The sequence below is a fragment of the Balaenoptera musculus genome, chromosome 7 (assembly GCF_009873245.2).
Source record: "Balaenoptera musculus isolate JJ_BM4_2016_0621 chromosome 7, mBalMus1.pri.v3, whole genome shotgun sequence".
NCBI classification, from domain to species: Eukaryota; Metazoa; Chordata; class Mammalia; order Artiodactyla; family Balaenopteridae; genus Balaenoptera; species Balaenoptera musculus.
In genome coordinates, this window is record NC_045791.1 from 103,519,214 (window position 1) to 103,540,649 (window position 21,436).

General features: G+C 43.1%; 1 protein-coding gene across 1 annotated transcript in view; it reads right to left on the reverse strand.

Annotated features, from left to right (window-relative positions):
- Nucleotides 1-285: 285 nt before the first annotated feature.
- Nucleotides 286-21,436, reverse strand: part of DNER (delta/notch like EGF repeat containing) — a 333,091-nt gene continuing 311,940 nt past the window's right edge. The window contains exons 11-13 of the mRNA XM_036858573.1: nt 20,231-20,362; nt 7,662-7,908; nt 286-1,282 (exon numbers count right to left, since the gene is read on the reverse strand). Of these exons, the coding sequence (XP_036714468.1) occupies nt 1,171-1,282; nt 7,662-7,908; nt 20,231-20,362 (491 nt within the window). The 3' untranslated portion in view covers nt 286-1,170. The remainder of the gene's footprint in view (nt 1,283-7,661; nt 7,909-20,230; nt 20,363-21,436) is intronic.

The following is a 21,436-nucleotide window of genomic DNA, read 5'->3' on the forward strand; positions in this document are numbered from 1 at the left end:
AATAGTTCTATGTGCTGCATTTCACTGGCAAATTCTGATGCAAGAGTTAAGATGTGAATTCTTTTTATTTTTTCCACCTTTCATGTTTACAAGACAGTATGGATGGTTCCCTGACGATTGGGAGGTCAGGAGGGCTTCCAGAAGGCACAGGGAATGGCTCCGGCAGCCACCAAAATGTACTCCTTGGAACATTTAAAATGTAAAAGACAGTAGGATTGTTTGTTTGATAATCAGTATCAAACCCAAACGTTTTACATAATTAAAAAAAAAAGAGAGACAAGTGCATCCTTGACTTGGTAACATTTATTCAATACTCTTTGAAATTAGCAAGAATCAGAAGAAGCACATATCAATCAAATACAGCCACAAAAATGACCTGGGTATAAATAAAGATGCACTATGAGAAATACTCACTACTGAAGGAACTGGTACGCTCTTACATTTACTACCCCTTAGCAAGGAACAACTATAAAAACCTTGACTTGTAAAGGAAAATACAGCTTCAATTTGATCATAATTTGCCTCACTAGGCCCTGTCATCATGTATGTTTTCAAGGCCTAGCTTGACAAATGTTACGAAAATGACAAAAAGAGACTCAAGCGAATGTTTCCGGTTTCCGCAACGTTCAACAAAACAGTGCAGAAATAAGCTACTTACCCATGCACAGAGTAAGGCAAAGGCTAATTTCATACGGGTTAGGAATAATAAATTTAACTAGTTTCTTTTTCACAGGACAAACACTTCAGACTTCTTTTTAAGTAATGGGTATACTGTATTATGGTTCATACCCTACATGTGTTTCCTAACTCTACTCAAAAAGCCAACACTCACACGTCAAATACAAACTTGTCCTCGCTTAGACTTATTCTGTAACAACGGCAGAAAACAATCTGGGTTTCGTAATAATATCTACCATGGAAAGTGCACACACTAGTCGAAGCATATAGTTTAGACAGCTGAAAGTACATTAAAACGTAGTCCATGGATTTCACAAATTCCGTTTTTAAAATATTTTTTTCAAACCAAAAGCTGCAGAAAATTAGTTCTTAAATATTCTACTGGAAACTCTTGAGCAGCTAACGTTTTAAATTTCTTAAGCTTTTCATTTTCTTAAAAATATTTAAATGAATGTAGTAGCCCATCTTTTTGAAAAATAATCCCCCAAAAGATTACAAATCTTTTGTTTTAATCAGTGTGACCAAGGGCTTGTCATCGGGGCTGTAATCCTCATAGGCGATGGGGGTCACATCATACATCGCAGGCCGGGATTTCTTTCCAAACCTGAAATCACAGGGAGGGAGGACTCTGGTTAGAGAACTGTTGGCTCTCAAGTCCTGTTAAAGGTAATTGGTGACAATACCTTATCTTCAAGAATCGAATGGAACTATAAAAATACTCTCAAATATCCTCTCTAGCAAGTACAGAAATTTAAGACTTCTTGATATTAACATTGAATGAGTATAAATATTAGCCTTTGGTGTGGGAGGGCAAAAATTAGATTTCACAGAACACAGAGTCCAAATTAATAGCGAAGCTTATAGTATAAATCTTGGAAGAGCAGTCAGGCGTGACGGCTCTACAATAGGTTTCCAGAAAACACGTATCGATTTGTCTTCTTCTCAGACCCAGAGCGATTTGGAGAGGCAAGTTTATTTTACACCCACTCTGTGCCCGGAATGCAGAGTGGCAGGCTGGGCTTCTCCGGATTGTGCATAGCCTCTCCCCTGGGACTTGCAGGAGGGCTGTGAGGGCTCAGAGGCCAGCTGAGGTCCCAAGACAAGGAGAAAGGCAGAGAGAGGAAATGACTTCAAATAACAAGGTGTTAGCCCACAATCTGTGCGGGCACCCCCCATCCGATCCCACCCACCTATCACTCCCCAACCCCGTGTACACACAGGCCATTCTTTCTTCTCTGAGCACAAAGCCATTGTCCCAACAGACTTGTATATATCAAAAACCCGTTGACGGCAGAACTGAAGCGCAGAAGCCAGGAGTGTCAAAATCCAATTTCAGGACTTCCCGCCAAACCAGTGTTAAAATGGCGATTATTAAAATAAAGCCAATTCAACTTCTGGGTGGTCTCTTCCCTTTCAAGACCTCACCTTCCCTAAAGGCCCCTGGAGTGCAATATAATATCAACAATCTTCTCCATTAGCCCTGCCACCCCTCCTCCCTTTTATAAACAACATTTTTTAACTGTTTCAAGTCCAATGGAGCCTATTAAAAAAGAAATTTTAAAAGAATCTCAAATTTTAAAAGGATTGCCAGGATGGGCCCCCAAGGACTTCTCCAGGCTTATTTCCCATGGCTTTAATCCCATCTCCCCACCTTTCCTATCTCTTCTTTTTATATCTTGGAAAGTCTGTCTTCTCACATACAGAGATGAGAAGTAGAATCAAGTGGGAAGTGAGAAAACGTTGCCTTCTTCATATGATCTTTTATTTTTAAACATTCATCAATCTTGTATTCCAATTCACTCAAGATTTACTGGCCTTCCGGAGTTGCAAAGGCACAAATCATGCCAGACAGGCACCAGGCAAAGTGCAAAGATAAAGAGTTAAAGCATTCTGCCACCAAGAAACCACAGCTCTTGCGGCACTAGTAAAAAGTCTTCAATAAAATTATGTCTAACATGTTAGCCTCACTGAAGGTCCAGAGTTGTGTGGGAATAAATATGGGTTGGACTCCAGCCTGAGGTTTGTTTATCTAAACTGACTGAGGTCTGCACAATCTGAGAAGAGGAAAAGGGCAACAATATAAAAGCCAATTGGCTCAACACTTTCTCCCAAGTCTGAAGATTTCGGAGGCTACTTTAAGGAGCAAGCATTTTGACAACCTATTTCTCATAAAATAGCTAGATACACTGGTAACAATATACCACCGATAATATTAATTTAATTAATTTTAAAAATCAGGAAATCCCAGTGTAAAGCTCTCTGTATCCAAACATGGTAGCCATGGGACGGTTTCCTGCAGGAACTCCAATGGGAGTGTCATCGAATCCTATGCAGCCTATGAATCAATTGGTTGGCCAACAGGAAAAATCCAAGCAACGTAATAAGTTGAATACAGGTTTACAATACCCATTTTATTTTTTATGTGATTCCAGTTTGAAGAATAATCTGTTTCCTCCAAATCTAGAAAGTTAAATGCCTCCATGTTATGCAATCCATCCACAAGCTGTAGTTCAAAGGGCCGTGATCTTACATTGCTGTCGTGCAGCTGGATATTGACAAGGCAGGTTTGAGGATGAGCATTCCAGATCCACTGCGCATAACAAAGCAAGAGCTGAAGGCACTCAAGAGCTGCCATGTGTCCACTGTACACACACATAGTCAACTGAAGGACAATAAGCATTGCTTTGTGTCTGCATGGGAAACTCAGCCTGGATCGCAAAGTACAACACCGGTACAAGGGTAACCTGGGTAAAGCACGACTAACACCCCCAGCACAACTGGAGCTGGATTCCTTGCACTATGACCTAACCAGCTCCTGAGAGGCCTCCAAATTCCTTAGGTGAGACACAGAAATCTCCACCCAAAGTGCAGCATCTGCTATATGGAAGCTAAGATGTAAAATAAAGTAAGACTCTCCTTCAGTCTCCCACACCTCAGAGTAGTGAGCTCAGAGTTAGTGCAAAACAAATGTGCATTCATACTTAAATTTCCAACGCCAACAGCTTTTTATATTTCCTTAGTGTCTCAGAATTGGGTGGATGTTAAGGAATAAAGCTAATACCTATAGAATTCCATTTTAAACTCTCAGGCACTAAACCAATGTCAGAGCTTGCCTATGTTATGGCAGGAGTTTTTATGCAACTGTTCTTTTTTTAAACAATGCACTGTTTTTCCTTACCCTAAAGGGACATCTTAATTGCTTAAAAAGAAAAAATTGGAAGCTAGAGAAAAAATGTAGACCTTGGATTAGCAAACTACAGTCTGCAAGCTAGTAATAGCCTGTTGCTTGTTTTTTAAATAATTATTGGAACACAGTTTGTGCCCATTCATAACGCCTCTGGTGCTTTCGCACGACAAAGGCAGAGCTGGTCACAAAGACCCAGAGGCCATATGGTCCACAAAGTCTAAAATGTTTCACAGGCCATTGATGAAGCGTATAAGGATCACCCATAGTCTCTCTCCAAAGGATTTAGCAACGTGTCTGGCTGTGTTAACCATCGTGGAAGCACTAACAGCAGTTGTGCAACTGTGGTATCAATGTCACTAACAGCTCAAACATCATAGTTGGTGACCAGTCTTGTGCACCTTATTTTACTAAAGAAACAAAAGAAACTGAAACCAGTTATGAGGGAGGTCAAAGTATGTACATTCTTCTAGTTCATATTCCCCTGGAAGTCAACAGCTAAACAATACCTCGAAGAACGGCAGGTGGATGTGAGCTTTTAAAAAGGCCCACATCGGGAGATGCTGTTTGAGAAAAAGCGACTTTGTCCTTTCCCAGCTCTCTTTTTTTTTTGTTTGTTTTCTGTGATCGGGCACTTATAGCTAGTAGAGTAATAAGCAATCAGCAACCGAAGTGTGACCTCAGATGCAGAACTTAGAGAGTTGTGGCTTCACTCCTGACAGTCTGTCACAAAGTCTTTCCGGCCTGAGTGTAAGCAGAGCAGCTGTGGAGCAGATTACTCTTAGGACAAGAGGGGGCTCCTACTCAACCCAGCACCAGCACCAGCCGACTGCTGACGTCAGGATCACCAGACACTTCCTGGGTCACTAGGGAGCGTCACAGATGACCCAGTCAGGATTCATCCTGTGCAGCTGCTCAGCTGCAGTCATTCTGATCCAATGTCACCTCCAGGCTAGTGGCAGGGAGACAGGCCATGAAATGCACGTTAGCTATAGGCTGATGCTCAAAACTAGGAAGAGGGGAATTGCAAAAGGACTCAGTTTTTGTCAATGCCTTTCCAGGGTCTCCAGGAAAAGGGGCAAAAGGGCCAACCAGCCAGAGATCCAGCCAGGGCCTCTGGAGAACCATGCTGTAGAAGCCACAAGTCAAAGCTGAATAAACGTTTAGACAGGAATGTTCTCAGATATTTGGGAAGGCACTGTATTAACATCAATGGTTTTATCTGCAGTCACTGGTGCATGCAGGAGCTTGTTGGTTAGGAATTCTGCAGTACATATTTTTGATAAAAATCAGTACCGAATAAGAACCAGGTTTGTAAATGCTTTCAAGTTTATTCTTTCCTTCCAAGAGTATTCAGTTAAGTATCTTTTCAGTGGGCTATATAAGCAGGAAGCCCAGAAGAACCTATCTTAACTTATTCCAGGGCTGAGATAAAATACTCTTCTTCCTCTTGAATGCAAAAGGACCTTAGCCAGAGATTCCTCCAGGGTAGGGGAGTGTGGAGGGAATCTGATTTCTTGGGTCTCCCAATACATCCCCGTATAGAGCTATGGATTCTGCTCTTCCCTGGTGAACTAAGCCCCTTCAGAAAGACTTTTGAGAAACAAATGAATTTTTCTACTCTCTTCTTCTTTTTACGTGTTCTACCTCTCATCCAATGATTTCAAGATACTCCAAATACTCCTGCAGGCTGGTACCACTTACAAAGCTGGTGCCCTGGGATGAATCTACTTCTCAGGCAGGTCAAGACATCCTATGCCAACCCCTCACCGAGATCATCCATTCATTTCAGACCTCAAATTTTAGTGAGGTCTACCATGTGCCAGGACCCAGTGGAGATACGGTAATAAAACTCACTGCTCTTTACTCAAGAGGAAAGCGTCAAATAAACAATTAAGACGAGATTGCAGGGATTCATCTCAATGTTTCCTGGAAGCTGTGTTGCTGAGTTGACTCTTAAACAAAGGCACCCACAATGAGGCTGATCTTTAGGGCTTGACCTGGAAGAGGGTTAACTCTCTCTTCTCCCTCAAAGTTACAGAAGTAAGGCTAGTGCAGCTCCCACAAAGAAGCTGCCCTGGGCTTTGGGGCAGAGGCTCTATATCTCCCAACTTCTCTCATCCACCGGCTCCTCTCCTTGGAAGCCAGGTTCTGATTTTTGTTTCCCCTGGACTCACTCTAAGACCTGAGTCTTAGGTTTGCGGGTTTCCTTTGGAAGAAAACTAACTTTCTGAACCTCTGAGCTTCTATGCCATTCAGACAGAATTTGGATCTGCTTGTGTCTTGAACAATATCAATCACGATGTCCCAACAAAGATTATGCAGGTAATAGTTCCCTGGAGGCTCAATCTTAAGACACCAGGCTCAGCCCACTTTTTGCTACAGCACACTCACTTTCTGAATTGTGGGCTTTGGATTGTTCTACCAATTGAAGGAAAAGATGATGCTTTTAATACACAATATCACTATTATTTTTTTAGTAAATACTCCTTGCAAAACTCAACAAAATTAGATTAACTGATTTTTTCCGTGTTGTAATAGATTTGGAGAAGTAAATGTGGTGTTATCTGTTTATACAATCCTTTAATATTTGTAATTTAATTTGATTGTCATAACTCTTTAAGGAGGTAGTTCTCCCTTCCCACAGTTGAGGGAACTGTATTTGTGGAAGGTTAAATCATCGGTTTAAAATATAGTCAGGGACTTCCCTGGTGGCGCAGTGGTTAAGAATCCGCCTGCCAATGCAGGGGACACAGGTTTGAGCCCTGGTCCGGGAAAATCCCACATGCCGCGGAGCAACTAAGCCCGTGCGCCACAACTACTGAAGCCCGCGCACCTAGAGCCCATGCTCAGCAACAAGAGAAGCCACTACAATGAGAAGCCTGCGCACCGCAACGAAGAGTAGCCCCTGCTCGCCGCAACTAGAGAAAGCCTGCACACAGCAACGAAGACCCAAAGCAGCCAAAAATAAATAAATAAATAATTTAATTAATTAATTAATTAAAATAAAATGCAGTCAGGCTTAATGATGTCGCTCCGACACCCAGACTCATGCTCTTTCTATGATACCACACTAATTCCTGTCTCTCCAGGAGCCTTTCCTCCAGGAGAGGACACTATTTTATACAATACGAACTCTAACAGCCAAATGACCATCATTTGACTTTCTTTAAAAAAGCCCTTAAATTAAATGGGTAATTTATACTCACAGTGACTGTTAGAAGAACAACACAGCTAAACACATCCCCCCCCCCCAAAAATGTTTCACAACTCCTAGACATTGTTGTCTAGGTAGTAATGTAGTGATAAAGAAGTGAACACGTATAAGAGACCATATCAAAAAGCCAATTATGATGACATGGAGAAATAGAGGGAGTTTGGGTTCTTGAAGGTATTGTTAAGTCACGAAATGAAGCAACTCTAGCAGTATTATATTTTAGACTTCTTATGGGAGATGCAGTCATTTCAGCATAATAAGGCATGAAACAAAAAATGAATGGAGATCATAAACTATAAAAAAAAAATGTTTCACACACAGTGATGAAGAGTCAGATATTTATAACAGAGATAGACACAAAATGAACGAATGTATTCAATGAAAACAGAAAGCCAGCAGCCAATTAAAGGGGTTTGCTTACGAAACAGCCTAATTATCCGGTCCCCTAATACTACCTTGAACTTATGTTTTATTCTTTGAAACCCTCCTTGGGGATGTAAAGTCCTGTTCATAATATAACCCTGATACTGAGAATGCACACGGGAAAGCAGCACCTCCCTTCCGCCTCCTCCCGCCGCCCACCTGGCATGCCGGATGGAGGCGATGGCGTTGCTGAACTCGCTGTCGATGCTGCGGCAGTTGTAGAACTCCTCGTAGGCCGGCCTGGAAGAGCCCTGGTACTCGATGCGGCTGATGCGGCAAATCCCCACAATCAGGATGATGAGCATCAGGATGAAGGCGACGCAGAGGGCGCCGATGATGATGTAGAGGGAGTGGCGGGGCATGTTGGTGAGACTCTCCGCCACGTGCCCGGACTTCCACTGGAGGTCTGAAGGCAGAAATAAGCAAACGGCTGCGGATGAGGTGTGGCCTTTTGAATGGGGAGGACTTTCCTGTGCTCACATCGGGAACCTAAAATATAAGGGCTGTCCAAGCTGGGAAGAATTGTGTTCTATGGATAATCCAGACCAAAGGCCTTACTATATAAGGACCTCCTACAGATCATTAAGAAAAAACACGAACATGCCATAGAAAAATGCGCCAAGAATATAAAAATGAATTCACCAAGGAAATACAAGTAGAAAATTGTTAAGCTTCATAATTATTTTTTAAAAATGCAATTCCCATATCAGTTCCCAAATATTATTTTTAAATTCTGATAACCACAGTTGACAGGGGTACAGAAATGGGGACTGTGTGAATGGATACACAACCCCTGTGCGGACTGCATGGAGTTTCCTTTGACCCAGAAATTTCACTGTTCAGAATTTATGCTGAGGAAATGGTCCTATAAATGCATAAAGCCCTGGGTGCAAGGATGTTCATCTCAGCAGCACAATTTTTAAATGTTAGATTATCGACTATCACACATTCAGAAAGAAGTTCAGAAAATAGCACAGACACCTATGTACTCACCACTCAAAGTTAATAAATGTTCCTATTTGACCTTCTTTGCTTTATATTTTTAAAGTTTTTTTTTTTAAGAAATAAAACGTTATAGATATAGCTAGAGTCTCTCAACCCCATATTCTCTCTCTACCCCACCAACAGACAACACAATTCATAAAAGTGCAAAAATGGGAAACAACCTAAATATTCAACTCTTAGTGAGACGGATAGATATTCACCAAATAGCAAAAGAATAAAAAAAAAAAAAAAAAGGGTTACCAAGCAGAACCTAGTTGTAGAGTACAATCACATATGAGCTTCCAACGTCTACCCTACTGAAAAGCTCAGGATGGAGTGATACCAATGATGAACATTTGTTGTTTTCTTACTATGCTAAGCTTTCTGAAAACATCTCATTTAATCATCACAACCCCCGGAAGACATATCATTCCTTCTCCCCACTTTATAGACAATGTCTAGGAAGCTGACATCACTTCCCGGGTGAGCATGTTGGCAAGTCTGGGTCCACGTTCTTAGCCTCTGCCTCACACAGCAGTGTGCTAACAACAGTGATCTCTGAAAAGCAGGCCTGCATGGGATTTTTATTTCCTTCTTTACACATCTCAGTCTTTTCCAACTTTAAAAAAAAAAGAGAGAGAAGAATGCAGTCCGTTTGTAATAATTAAAAAGTAAGCAATAAGTCATTTGAAGAAAACACCCATGGGATTATCTTCCAGCATAACTAGCAGAAGGGGTGTGAGCCTTGGGATCACACCAACCTTGCTTTCAATCCCAGCTGCAATGTTTACTTGACCTCCCTGAGCCTCAATTTCTTCCGTTATAAGATGAAAATTGCAACATATACCCTATAAGCTTGCTGTGAGCATAAGTTAGAAAACATGTCAAGAAAAGTAAGAAAGTCCACTGCTGGGCTCATGGTGGGTGGTCCCTAAAGAGGAGCAGCTGCAGTGGTGGAAGAGGGAAGGATACAGAGGAGGAGGGTCCTATCCTCTGAGGCCCACACTCTGAGCTGAGGATTATCGAGCATTGCCCTGTGCCCATTCCATAAACACCAACCTGGATGGGCAGGAAAAAAGTGGATGGATGGACATAATCTCTGTATCTGGCACAGGTCAAGAGTGTCTAATTATGTCCTGTTTACAGACCTGCATACAAGCGGAATGGTTCAGATAATGTGACCAGGATTTGAAAGGAAGCTGTGAAGATTAAAAAGGGCTAGATAAGATCAAAGAGAAACTGAACTTGGGAAAGAGGATGCCTTCTCTACTTCACTCACACCGCCACCTCCACCACCATCACCTCCAGGCCACGATTTCCACCTTAGGACTCTGGGTGCCTGGAAATGGGATTCAGGGGTGGGTGGGAATGGGCCTGTCTTCCTGCGAAACCCTCAGGCCTCTTTCCACTGTTCCACTTTAGGTGAGAGTATTTGTCACCTCTGGGTCCTCATACTCTCATCTTAGCGACATCTTCAGTGACACTGGAGTCTCAGAATCAGCTATTCTCTCCCTTGAAAAGTTACCATCTGCACAAGAGCACAGGTGAACACCCAAACAAGGATCCGAACGTGCAGACCTTTTTCCTAGAAGCCTAATGCAAAACTGACCCGTGTCCCGAGCCTGGCTGGTTCCTGAGAGTTTGAGAAGAACGGGATGAATGAAGTGACTTCTGAGTGTGTGTCCAGATCTTCCAGCTCCTGAGTTTTACACCAAGGCCCTCGAAGTCTGGTTTTGCCACTCGAGCCTGCCTTCCTGATCACAAAACCCGTGCAGCCAACGCACACACAGGCAGATGGAACGACATACATCACTGCAAATAAATGGTCGCAATGGAAGAGAGGCGGTGTTTTGTGAAACCAAGACTCAGTCCCGGATTGGCAGCCCTTTCATCTGGCAGTAACCTGGTGCACATGGAGAGAGACAAGTCATCCTTCTGGCTGAAAGAGAAGCGTGACTCACTTGATTTCCAAGTATTTCAACATTCTCTGAAAAATTCACTTGTAGGCCGGAGTCCAGCGCTCACAGGGTGTGCTGTAACACTCACTGAGCATTGTCACGAAGGCGGCCAATACTGTTTCTACTCCAGCTCAGCGGAGCGCTCAGATCTGATCGCTGTGGCAACCACACAAGTTCTTGATGAGTTCCTATGGTCAACGCACACCTTCGTGTCAACAGCTTACACATCACACTGATTGTGTATACACAGCCAGTGCACAACCGCACACGGCCACTGAAGCAGAAAAACAACTGTATCAGGTTACGTGCTCGGCACACTGCCCCAGGCCTGATAAGCTGCCTAAATCTCTTGCATTTCTGACCATCTGCTCTATTTCCCCAAACTCTGAATTCCAAGCTGTTTGGACTTTTGGGAAAACTTTCTCAAAATTTCTCCTGAACCTCTGTTTCTCCTCCCTGCCCCTGCCCTTTGCTTTTTCCACCCTATTGTCATCTGAAACTTGTCTGATAAGTGAATGTGGCTGCTTTGCACGCTAGGCGCGTTAGTAGGCAAGCTGGATCTGAATAAATCCAACATTTGGTCTGCGAGGCAGCAAACGTATCTGCAGCAGGTGGCTGCAGCTGCCACCTCCCGGTCCGTAAGTCAGCGCCCTGCCGCATACGGGGAGCCCCAGGGCATGAATCATTTACTATGGTGGCCGCGGCAGGGCTCGGGGAAAAATCACGCACCAGAGCACGCTGGAAGGGATGACCTCACCAGCCCCGGCAGGTGCATGACCAGGAACGCACGCACACAAACTGTTCAGGGAAAATGTCGCACTTCTGGGTCTCAGGGAGCATTTGCATTTCGGTTTAAACTCAATCTGTCTGAGGTTTTGCATCTTCTAAAGTGCTTTCGGCTTTAACATTTCAATCGGTACGAAAATAGGAGCTACGTAGGGGCTGGCCTCAGAGCCTCTGCTCAAGGTAAAACAGGCAGTCAGCGGCCAAGCTGAGGATAAAACCAGACCCACCGACCATCTCCACTCCACCAAAAAGAGACCTCACTCGATAGACAAATTTAATTCTAAAATACATTTCCCGTATCTGTTTTTTCACTTACCCAGGTGAATCTAGCTAGACTGATTTGTCCACCTACCTTTAAGTCTTTTTCAGACTTAAAAAGAGTCTGAAAGTAAAGGAATGCATGTCTGTTTTGGGTAGATGTCACTTAGATAGCTAGATAATTTTTGAACCATCTGTGGGCTAGAATAACTGTGAGGCGGGATTTCAAATTTCTTTGTTTTCTGTAGCTGTAAGTTACGTGGACAATCAAAACAGTCAATGAGACTGAAGAAAGTTAACACTCTCATTAACCTTCAGAAGATGCAGGAGCGGAGGGAACCGAAGGCACAGCTCACCTCCCTCCTAGCGATCCCATCACTGAACCAGTATCAATAAGCACCTACTATATGCCGAGCATTGTGCTGAGTGCCTGGGATACGAAGCAAGGGAAAACTGAGAGAAAAGCGGGCGAAGCCACTTGGCTAAGTCCAGGTGTGCTAAGCCACGAGGGACCAGAGCGGCACTGCTTCGAGAGGGGACGGGGGAATCGCCATCTAACCGGGGAATCAGGAGAGCTCTTGTGATGGGCGTCCACGGCAAGCGTGCCTCTAAGGGTGAGTGCATATTCACCAGGGATGGAGAACAGCAAAGGGAAGGCTGTCCTAGGCAAAGACCTGGGAGGAGGTGGAAAGCAGAGGGAGGAGCTGGAAGGAGGAGGGTGGCCGCTCAAGGCAGCAAGACAGAGGCTGCCTGAGTGAAGACGGGGCACCGCCCCACAGCGTAGAGCAGCCCTCCCAGTCCCACAGGCAAGAGTGCGGCCTTCGGTCTGTAGTCATTAATGTATTTTAATAGCAACTTGGTGTGGGCAAGGATGGAAACAGTGGTTGGGGGGAGGGTCTGAGGGTTCAGATTTGCACTTTGAAAAGATGCCTCTGCCATTTACGACCACATAGATGACCTGGAGGACATTCTGCTGAGTGAAATAGACCAGACACAGAAAGATAAATATTGCATGATGTCACTTATATGTGCAACATATAGGAAAAAAAAAACCCAGAGAGTAGAATGGTGGTTACCAGAGGCTGGGGAGGGGGGCGGGGTGATGGAAGGAAGGGAGGGAGGAGGGAGGGAGGAGGGAGGGAGGGAAGGTAGCTGGGGGACATAGGGGTGGAAGTATGGGAAGTCACTGTTGAATGGGTGTAGAGTTTGTCTTGCAAGATGAAAAGAATTCTGAGGAAAGATGGTGGTGACGGTTGCAATATAAATATAAATGTACTTACAATATTGTATACAATATAAATGCACTTACACTTAAAAATGGTTAAGATAGTTATGTGTATTTTACCACAATGAAAAAATTGTTTAAATAATGAAAAGGTAAAATACTTTTGGAAAATTAAAAAGAAAGAAAGGAAGAAAAAAGAAAAGAAAGGTTGCTTCTGGCTGTACATGAAGAAAGGGTTTGAGCGGCTAGGGTAGAAGCCAGGTCAGAGGCTACTGCGGTATCTGGCAGAGCTGGTGGTGGTTTGGCCTGGGTGAGAGGGGTGGAGACAGAGAGGTGAAGGAATGTGGGTGTGAGTTAGGGGTGGAATTCACCAGACTAAATGCAGCTTGTAGAGGCCAGTGAGGAGAGACAAAGGTAGCGTCAAATTTCTTGGCCTTTGGCTTGCATCCCTGGATGGATGACGTGCTAGAGGCAAGCAGGGGGCGTGGCAAGACAACCAGGTTTGAGTGGAAGCTTATGAGTTTTGTTTTGTACATGTTGAATTGGAAGTGCCTTTAACACACCCAAGTGGCGACATCAAAGAGACAGTTGTATTATTTTGTTCAGCATTTTGGTTAATAACAGCGAACGGTTATTGAGAGTTCAGTGTGTGCTGAACACTATTCTAAGTGTGTTAGGTCCTTTATTCCTCGTACCATGCTCTGAAGTGGACATTGTTACTATCTCTCTTTTATACAGGAAGCAGCTGGGACTCCAAAGAAGCCAGGGAAGGAGCAAAGTTGGTTGTCTTGGGTTTCTTCTTCCCAAAATGCAGGGAATTTAATAATGCTTGAAGAAACCCATCAAAACAGTTATGTTATATGAGCAGTCTTTACTGTACAAATAGATTCGGTTCTTTGGTTCTCATTTTGATATAAACTAGGATTTTTAAAAAATAAAACTCATTTGGAATTAACATATATACACTACTATATATAAAATAGATAACCAACAAGGACCTACTGTATACCCCAGGGAACTATACTCAATATTTTGTAATAACCTATAAGGGAAAAGAATCTTGCCCAGGTTTCCACATGTAATAAGTGGCAGAACCTGAATTTGAACCACACACTTTGGCTCTGAACACTTAATAAGTAATGTTTTCCATACTGCACAATGTGAAAATCAATGTATTGGGGCCAGACTGCATTAGAAAAAAAAGTTTAGAAAGCCATATAAAAGCGTGTCACACTTGTAAAGTAAGTACTACTTCACGTTTTGTGTGTGTGGGAGAGACACTGTATGTTATGTGCCGCATCAAAATGCAAAACATATTTCTTACTGTGGGTTGCAGTCAAAAGGCCTGAGAAACACTTCCCTCTGCTATATGCATCCATCAGGACCCTTCAGGAAGGGAGGAGGAAGATTCCCCTCATGGAATACCTGTATCTACCTTGGAACAGAAAAGTCAAGGTCTAATTACATCAATAAAACTACATATCTATAGAATGCCTGTTATCCTAAAATATTCAGTATGTTTAGAAAATCAGTAGTTATCTCAAAAACATCTGATTTATCAATATTCCATCAGAGGCGGGGAAATTTCACTTTGAATAGACACCCAGAGGCTGCTCACTGCTCAGAGAGTGACAACTGATGATAGCAATTAAGGCAACCATTTACTGAGCGCTTACTGTGAACCAGGCACTGTACTGCACTATGTTATTCACATGTATTGTCCCATTTATCAAGGCCTGTGGCTCAGAGCTCTTGTTTACCAGGAGTAAGTACCTGAGCTGGGATTCAAAACCAGGGCCGCACAACTCCACAGTAACGTCCTTCCCATAATCAGGCTGCTTGCCCACATCTAGCCACGATCGCTTCCCAAGAGGTCAGCGGAGGATGCAGCCTTGGCGTTCAAAGTATTTAGTAAGGTAATTGTGGGTTAAGTGGGACTTGCGAGTCAACTTCGGCCCCCAACACCATTGCTTCCAAGAGGAAAAGTTGTATTGGCAAAGAGCCAATATATAAATAAATGCTCATGAAAAATTCAAGGACCCCTTAATTTGACTATTCCATTTTCAAGAATTTATCCTACTGATATTCTCACACAAGAATATGTATATATAAGAATTTTCACTCTACTGTTGTTTTTAATACCAAAAACCTGAAAATGAGTTATCTGTCTATCAATAGGGGTATGATTAAATAAATTATAGAGCATCTAAAAAATGGAAATACTGTGTGGTGTTAACAAAATTGAGGAAGATCTGCATAAGCCAACATGGATAAACACTCAAGATATATTACTAAGCATAAAAGCAAGACGCTGAACAGTATGCATAGAATAGTCCCATGTGTATGGGAGAAAATGGGACTTATACAGTGACTGAAAGCATCTGGAAGAATCCACAATAAATGGGTAACAGTTGTTACCTTTGGGGAGTGAAGTGGGGAGTCTCCATGGGGAGGAAGATTAATTAATTTTATTTTGTTTTCTTTTTTATTGACGTATAATTGATTTACAATGTTGTGTTAGTTTCAGGTGTACAGCACAGTGATTCAGTTTTATATATGTGTGTGTGTGTGTGTGTGTGTGTGTGTGTGTGTGTATGTACATATATATATATATATTCTTTTTCAGATTCTTTTCCCTTATAGTTTATCACAAAATATTGAGTATAGTTCCCTGTGCTATACAGTAGGTCCTTGTTGGTTATCTATTTTATATACAGCAGTGTGCATATGTTAATCCCAAATTAGTTTTGTTTTTTAAAAATCCTGGTTTACACAAAAATGAGAACAAAAGATCCGAATCTATTTGTACGATAAGGACTGCTCATATAACATAACTGTTTGATGGGTTTCTCCAAGCATTATTAAATTCCATGCATTTTGGGAAGAAGAAGCTATCCAACTTGGCTCCTTCCCTGGGTTCCTGGAGCTACCTGCACGAAGTCTCACAGCAACTCCCGTCACATATTAAGACCCACCGTTGGATGAGGAGATCCTGAAGGAAAGAGCTGTTTCATTAATCTTTATTTCCTGGGCACTATGCTTAATGTCTGACAATAAGAGGGCCTTGATTATTCACTGAATGCATAAATCCAAGATGCCCTGTTCCCCTATTTCTCAACTGCAGAATGTCATCAATTCAATAGTTTAACCATAGATTCTACTGCTCAGTATATAGAACTAGCCAACTGTCAGTCAGCAGGACTGTCTGTAACTCTAACTGTATAGACCTTAAAGCTCCAACACAAATGATACAAAACATTCCACTATGTAGAGAATTATAAGAATTTTGAATTTTAGACGTTGATTTTAGGAAGGCAAAAGTTTTATTAAAATCCTCCCCAAATTTTTTGATCAGTCCAAAGGTGGTTAAGAACAAGTGTCAGAATTAAAACTTCACCAGGCTTGTTTTGTTAGTTTCTAGAACGTAGGGTTTGCATTTGCCTCAGAATATGTATAAAACACCATAGCTAGTCTCATGATCCTTTTAGGATAGTTCTGGATCAATGTTTTTGATGGTTTTGATAAATATGTGTGGTCTGCTAGATTTCTGCTTCTTATTACTGATTGGGGGCCAGATAATAACTCTAAAGGGCAAATTTCTAATAACTATCCATTATTAGGGTAAACATTAGGAATGGGAGCCATGGCACCACTAAAATGGTGTTAATTTGCATGTAAATCCCATTGAGGTTTCTGAACCTAGTGTTGGCTGATGACAAAGTAGACTCATTTCCACATGCAGAGCCCTTCCTTCACTGGAATCTGCACGAATTCTCAGTGTGTGTTTGTGAGTATCACACACGTATTCTATGAATTTCTGAATTTCTCTTTTCCACGTGCAATAGGAAACATCCTATGGTGTTTTGTAAGGAAAAGGCAATAGGATATGTCTGCCTTATTATAATCTGTGCTTCCTGGCAGAGTATGACACTACTTTGAGGGTGAATCCAACAATGCTAGGGCTGGAAGGAAGAAAACTAACCATTTCATTTAATCCTTCATTTTATGGATGAAGAAACTGAGCTCCAGAGAGAGAAAATGACCTTCCTCCTGCTGGTGATGGGTTGGGTGGCAGGACCAACCCAGCTCCCTGTTCTTAAGAGCAGCGCCCATTCTATCCACCAAATCCTGCCCCTTTAATCAGTTTAAGTTACATTCATGCGAACACTTATTATAATGATTAGGATGATGCTGTAACAGAAAAAAAAGTAACGCTAAATCATCCCCAAATGTTATAATTTTTAAGAACAAATGGGAGTAATGAAACACTGCTGATAAGGTGCTATGGTAGGCCAAATAATGGTCTCCCAAAGATGAACACATACTATTCCCCAGAATCTTTGATTATACTACCTTACATGGCAAAAGGAACTCTGCAGATGCGATTAAGCTGACGGTCTTGAGATGGATAGATTATCCTAAATTACCTTCATGGGCCCAAAGTAATCACAGGAGTCCTTATAAGTGAAAGAGGGACGTGAGAGATCTGGAGAAGGAAATGTGACAATGGAAGCAGGAGTCAGAGAGACGTGATTGCTGGCTTTGAAGATGGAGGAAGGGGCCATGAGCCAAGGAAGGTAGGCAGCCTCTAGAAGCTGGAGAAGGCAAAGAAGAAGGTTCTTTAGAAACTCCAGAAGGAAGACAGTCATGTTGTGTTTTAAGCCATTAAATCTGTGGTAATTCATTGCAGCCGCAGTAGGAAACAAATACAGGTGGTCAGGGAAGGCATCTGAGAAGGTGACGTTCAAGCTGAGACCTAAAAGCTGAGAAGGAGACAGCTGTGCTGTGCTAAAATCGCAAAGAAGAGAGCTCCAGGCATGGGGAACAGCACAGGCAAAGGCCCTGATGGCAGGAATGAATGGGACCTGCTCAAAGAAGGGCAAGGAGGACAGTGTGACTAAAGTGTAGTGAACAAGAAAGGAGGGCAGGTGAATGGCCTCAGGAAGCAGAGGTCAGGCTGGTGGGAGGCCCCATTACTGCCTTTGACAACTCGGAGCCCGCCATGCTATGGAGCTACATGGGCCATGGTTCTCCCTCTTCTCTGCTACATCTGAGCTTTCCTGTTGAGACTTACCAACCTGACCTTGTGTCATTCAGGCACCCTCCTCTTGGTTTCTAGCCACTTCAGAAGATCATAGATGTTCAGGGTTAGAAAGAAACCTCAGAGACCATAGGTCCCATGGCTCACACAGGACAGGAGACCTCTTATATCTTCTCTGCCCACTGACAGTCCAAACTCTGCTGCCACTTCTGCTTTGAATCCATTCCATTGATTCAGATCCATTTCTCTTGGCACTGGCCACCAGCTCCACCTGTGTGTTATCACAAACCTCATATGCTTATTCTCCATTCTTACGCTCAGGTCAAGGACGGAAGCATCCAACATTGGGACCCAGTAGAGCCTAATCTGTGATGACATTTATTTTAACACCTTTGGCTGAATGGGCGGGTGCAAATGAGATCATCAAATGGAAAGTGCTACTCTGGGCGAACAGAGAACCCAGGTGTGTGCTGAGATCTGTGATGGGTCTCATCACACCCAGCTGTTCAGAGTGGCCTGTGCCCTCTGACAAGTGCCAAAGGCTAGTGTTCGCCAGGAGTAGCTCATAGTATAAGGGCTACAGCAGTGCAGAAGGAAAGAGAAGCAGCAGCTAAGACTTATTTAGTGCCTACTGCATAGCAGAGATCTGCACAAATTTGCCTCTGTTAAGCCTCACAGCAACTTTTCTATCACCATTTTACAAGTGAGAAAGACAAGGCTGAGATACATTTGTCCATGACGGAGCTAGACCATGAAGCCAACTTCTGTCCTTATTATTCCATCCTTGTATATCTTTTGCCTATCTTATCCATCACCAGAAGGAAGTAAAACTAGATTTTTTTATAGTTATAAGATTTTACTTCAAAACTTCTTAAGGGCATCCTTTGTGTTCCTGACTTCTTATTCATACTCTCCTATATATTTATCTTCACACTGAGGATTTTAAAATTATACATAGATATTCCTCTGCCCCAAGGCATGAAATTTGTCATTTCACAGAATTACCAAATTTTATCATGAAAACTGGTCCTATTTTATGGATAAGTACACTGAGACTCAGCACAACTAAATGCAGCCACACAATAAGTGCCACAGCCAGGGCAAGAACCGAGGTCCTGTTGGCCCAAATCTGGGATCCTTCCCACCAACTGATCTCACCAGACTGGACTTAACATCCTATGCCTACTTTAGTCCTAACATCCTGCATCAATTCACAGCCCTGAGCATCTGTACCATTGGAATCCCTTTCCTTCCCTTCCTTCAACAATAGAGTGTTTCTCAGCCATCGTGAGCAAGAACCGCTGGTCCTAAAACCTCTCTGTATAGGGGTATTTGGAAAGGATGAGAGGGAGACCTAAAAGGAATTACTCTCTTCCTCTCTCAAGTCCTGAGCCGAGATGAAAGACAAAGAGTGAGCAGACAGGAGCCCAAATAACACCTTCATTACTGGTCAAGTTGATGTTGAAGAATATGGTCCATATTTGTGGATAAGCAGGTTTCCTGTTACTGGCCATGCCCCACTTGAGACACACACCAAGAATCAGACAAGCCCGTGCAGCCAGAGGCGGTGCTGGACCACCAGAGAGGGGCCTATTCTTGAAACATTTACAGCGTGGAGGAGTAGAGGCAGGAAACAGGCCAGCCCAAGATGGAGACAGGCGGACAGGGCTATGTATACTGAGCTGTCTCCTTCCAAACTCACACAGCAGATGAGCTGCCTTGGCCTGATGAAGAGTAAGGGGGTGGGCGAGAGGGCCCAGGAGGGAGATTGTATGACACAGCCAAACCCAACTACCCTGACTAATTTAAATGAGAAGAAAACACACTTCAACACTGAGTTTTTAGCGATTTACAAAACAATGAAAACCCAGTTCCAGGGCAGTTCTCATTTTCACCTCAGTCCTAGTAGGTACATGATTTTCATATATAAAATCCTGACCCTGACACTGTCAAACTTCTGAGAGTCCATCTGTAGAGAACACCTCGCTCTGAGCAGCTCAAAGTATTTTTCAGATTTTCTCTTATGCTCATCCTCGCGGAACTTTCCTCCAGGCAAATGATGGCACCTAATACGTTTGAAGACACTTGAAGACAAAAAATGCAAAGTGAATTTACATTCTGTGTGGTTTTTCTTAATGCTTTCGACACAAAGACTCTCTTTTCTGATGCGATTCTAATGCTTCTCTGCTAAGCACATTTTTGGCTGTCTTAGCGGCCGAGAACTCTGGATGACATCTGTGTATTCTCATCCTGGTGGGAAGGCTGGACTCAGACTCAGGAAGGAGGGGAAGCAGCATAACACAGTGAGCCAGAGCCCTCAACTGGGATCCGGGAGGCACGGGGTGGGGGGGGGGTGCTCAGCGTACCCCCTGGGCCTCACTGCCTCACCTGTGAGTGCTGTGGGGCTGGCGCATCCTCTTCTCACTGAATGAAAATGTAACGGTAAGTCACAGTGGCTGAGCGGCAGAATACTCACGGATTTCACAGTTTGCTCCCACCCAGCCGCGTGGGCAGTGGCATGTATAACCATTGGGCTGGTCCAGGCAGGTACCGGCGTGATGGCAGGGGTTACTGTCACATTCATCGATGTCGATGTCACACTCTTCACCTAAGGAGATAAAGAAAAGCGGCAGTGAGCCAGCTAGCTGCCCCCAGCGGCTCCGTCCCCCGTCACTTCTCTGGCTCAGCAAAGATCTAAGGCTGGGGTCATGACCTCCTGCAATGCAGCCCAATTGGCTGTTTGTATAAAGTGTAGAACTCTCCCAGAATTCCAGGCAAGGGATCCTTTACTTAAGTAAAGCTTAAAAAAGAAAAAGAAATGGCACCGGTGAAAAGAATCTCCTTTAATCTTTTGAATTCGTTATCTGAAGCTGATTCCCATATCTGAATAAACCTTTCGAGGTTTAATCGAAAAACAAACTTGGGCTCCTGATTTTACTAAAGAAATATATTTTGTTTTGGATTTAGTCAGCTGAATCTTCTTATTTGTTTTTCTGAAACTCCGGAAAGCCAAAAAACTCATAGTTTATGATTTTTTTTTTGGCAGCCAAGTGTTTGATTGTGTAAGCCTGGACATTTGACAATTTTCTGGATAGTTCTAGGTCACAGACGTGTGCCTAGCCTGAGTCAATTATGAAAATGTACTCCTCTTTCCAAATCCCTGGAAATGCTTCTGGGAGGGATTGAAATGCTGAGGGAGAACATCAGGGCCCCCTAAGGAATGACAGTTGTGATGTCCGGGGTGAGTCCAGTCCTGAAATAATCTTCCCTGGGAAATGGTCCCCGAGGGAAGCTCACATCTGCTCCAGTCCGTCCGTCCTTCCCCCATAATGAAAACCGTGACCTGGGGCTCCTGACGCTGCTACACCCAACATTTGGGGGCAACCTTGTCCCCCTCAGAGAAAGCCTAGTTTAAACTAACAAACCAGAACATGGGCTGATATCACTGTGGTCCAAAGACCAACTTACAAGGAATAGCTTGTTATTAGAAGTTACACAAACAAAGCCATCTTTGTGTGATTTAAAAGCGTGTGTATGAGTCAATACAAAATGGGTACACCTCTTAAAGATATCACATCAAAGCTGAAGAGAGGATACTTCAAACTGAGGCAATCTTTCTTAAAAGTGTGAAAATGAGAAAAAGAAAACTTTTAAATATACCTCCATTTGCTTAGATAAATGT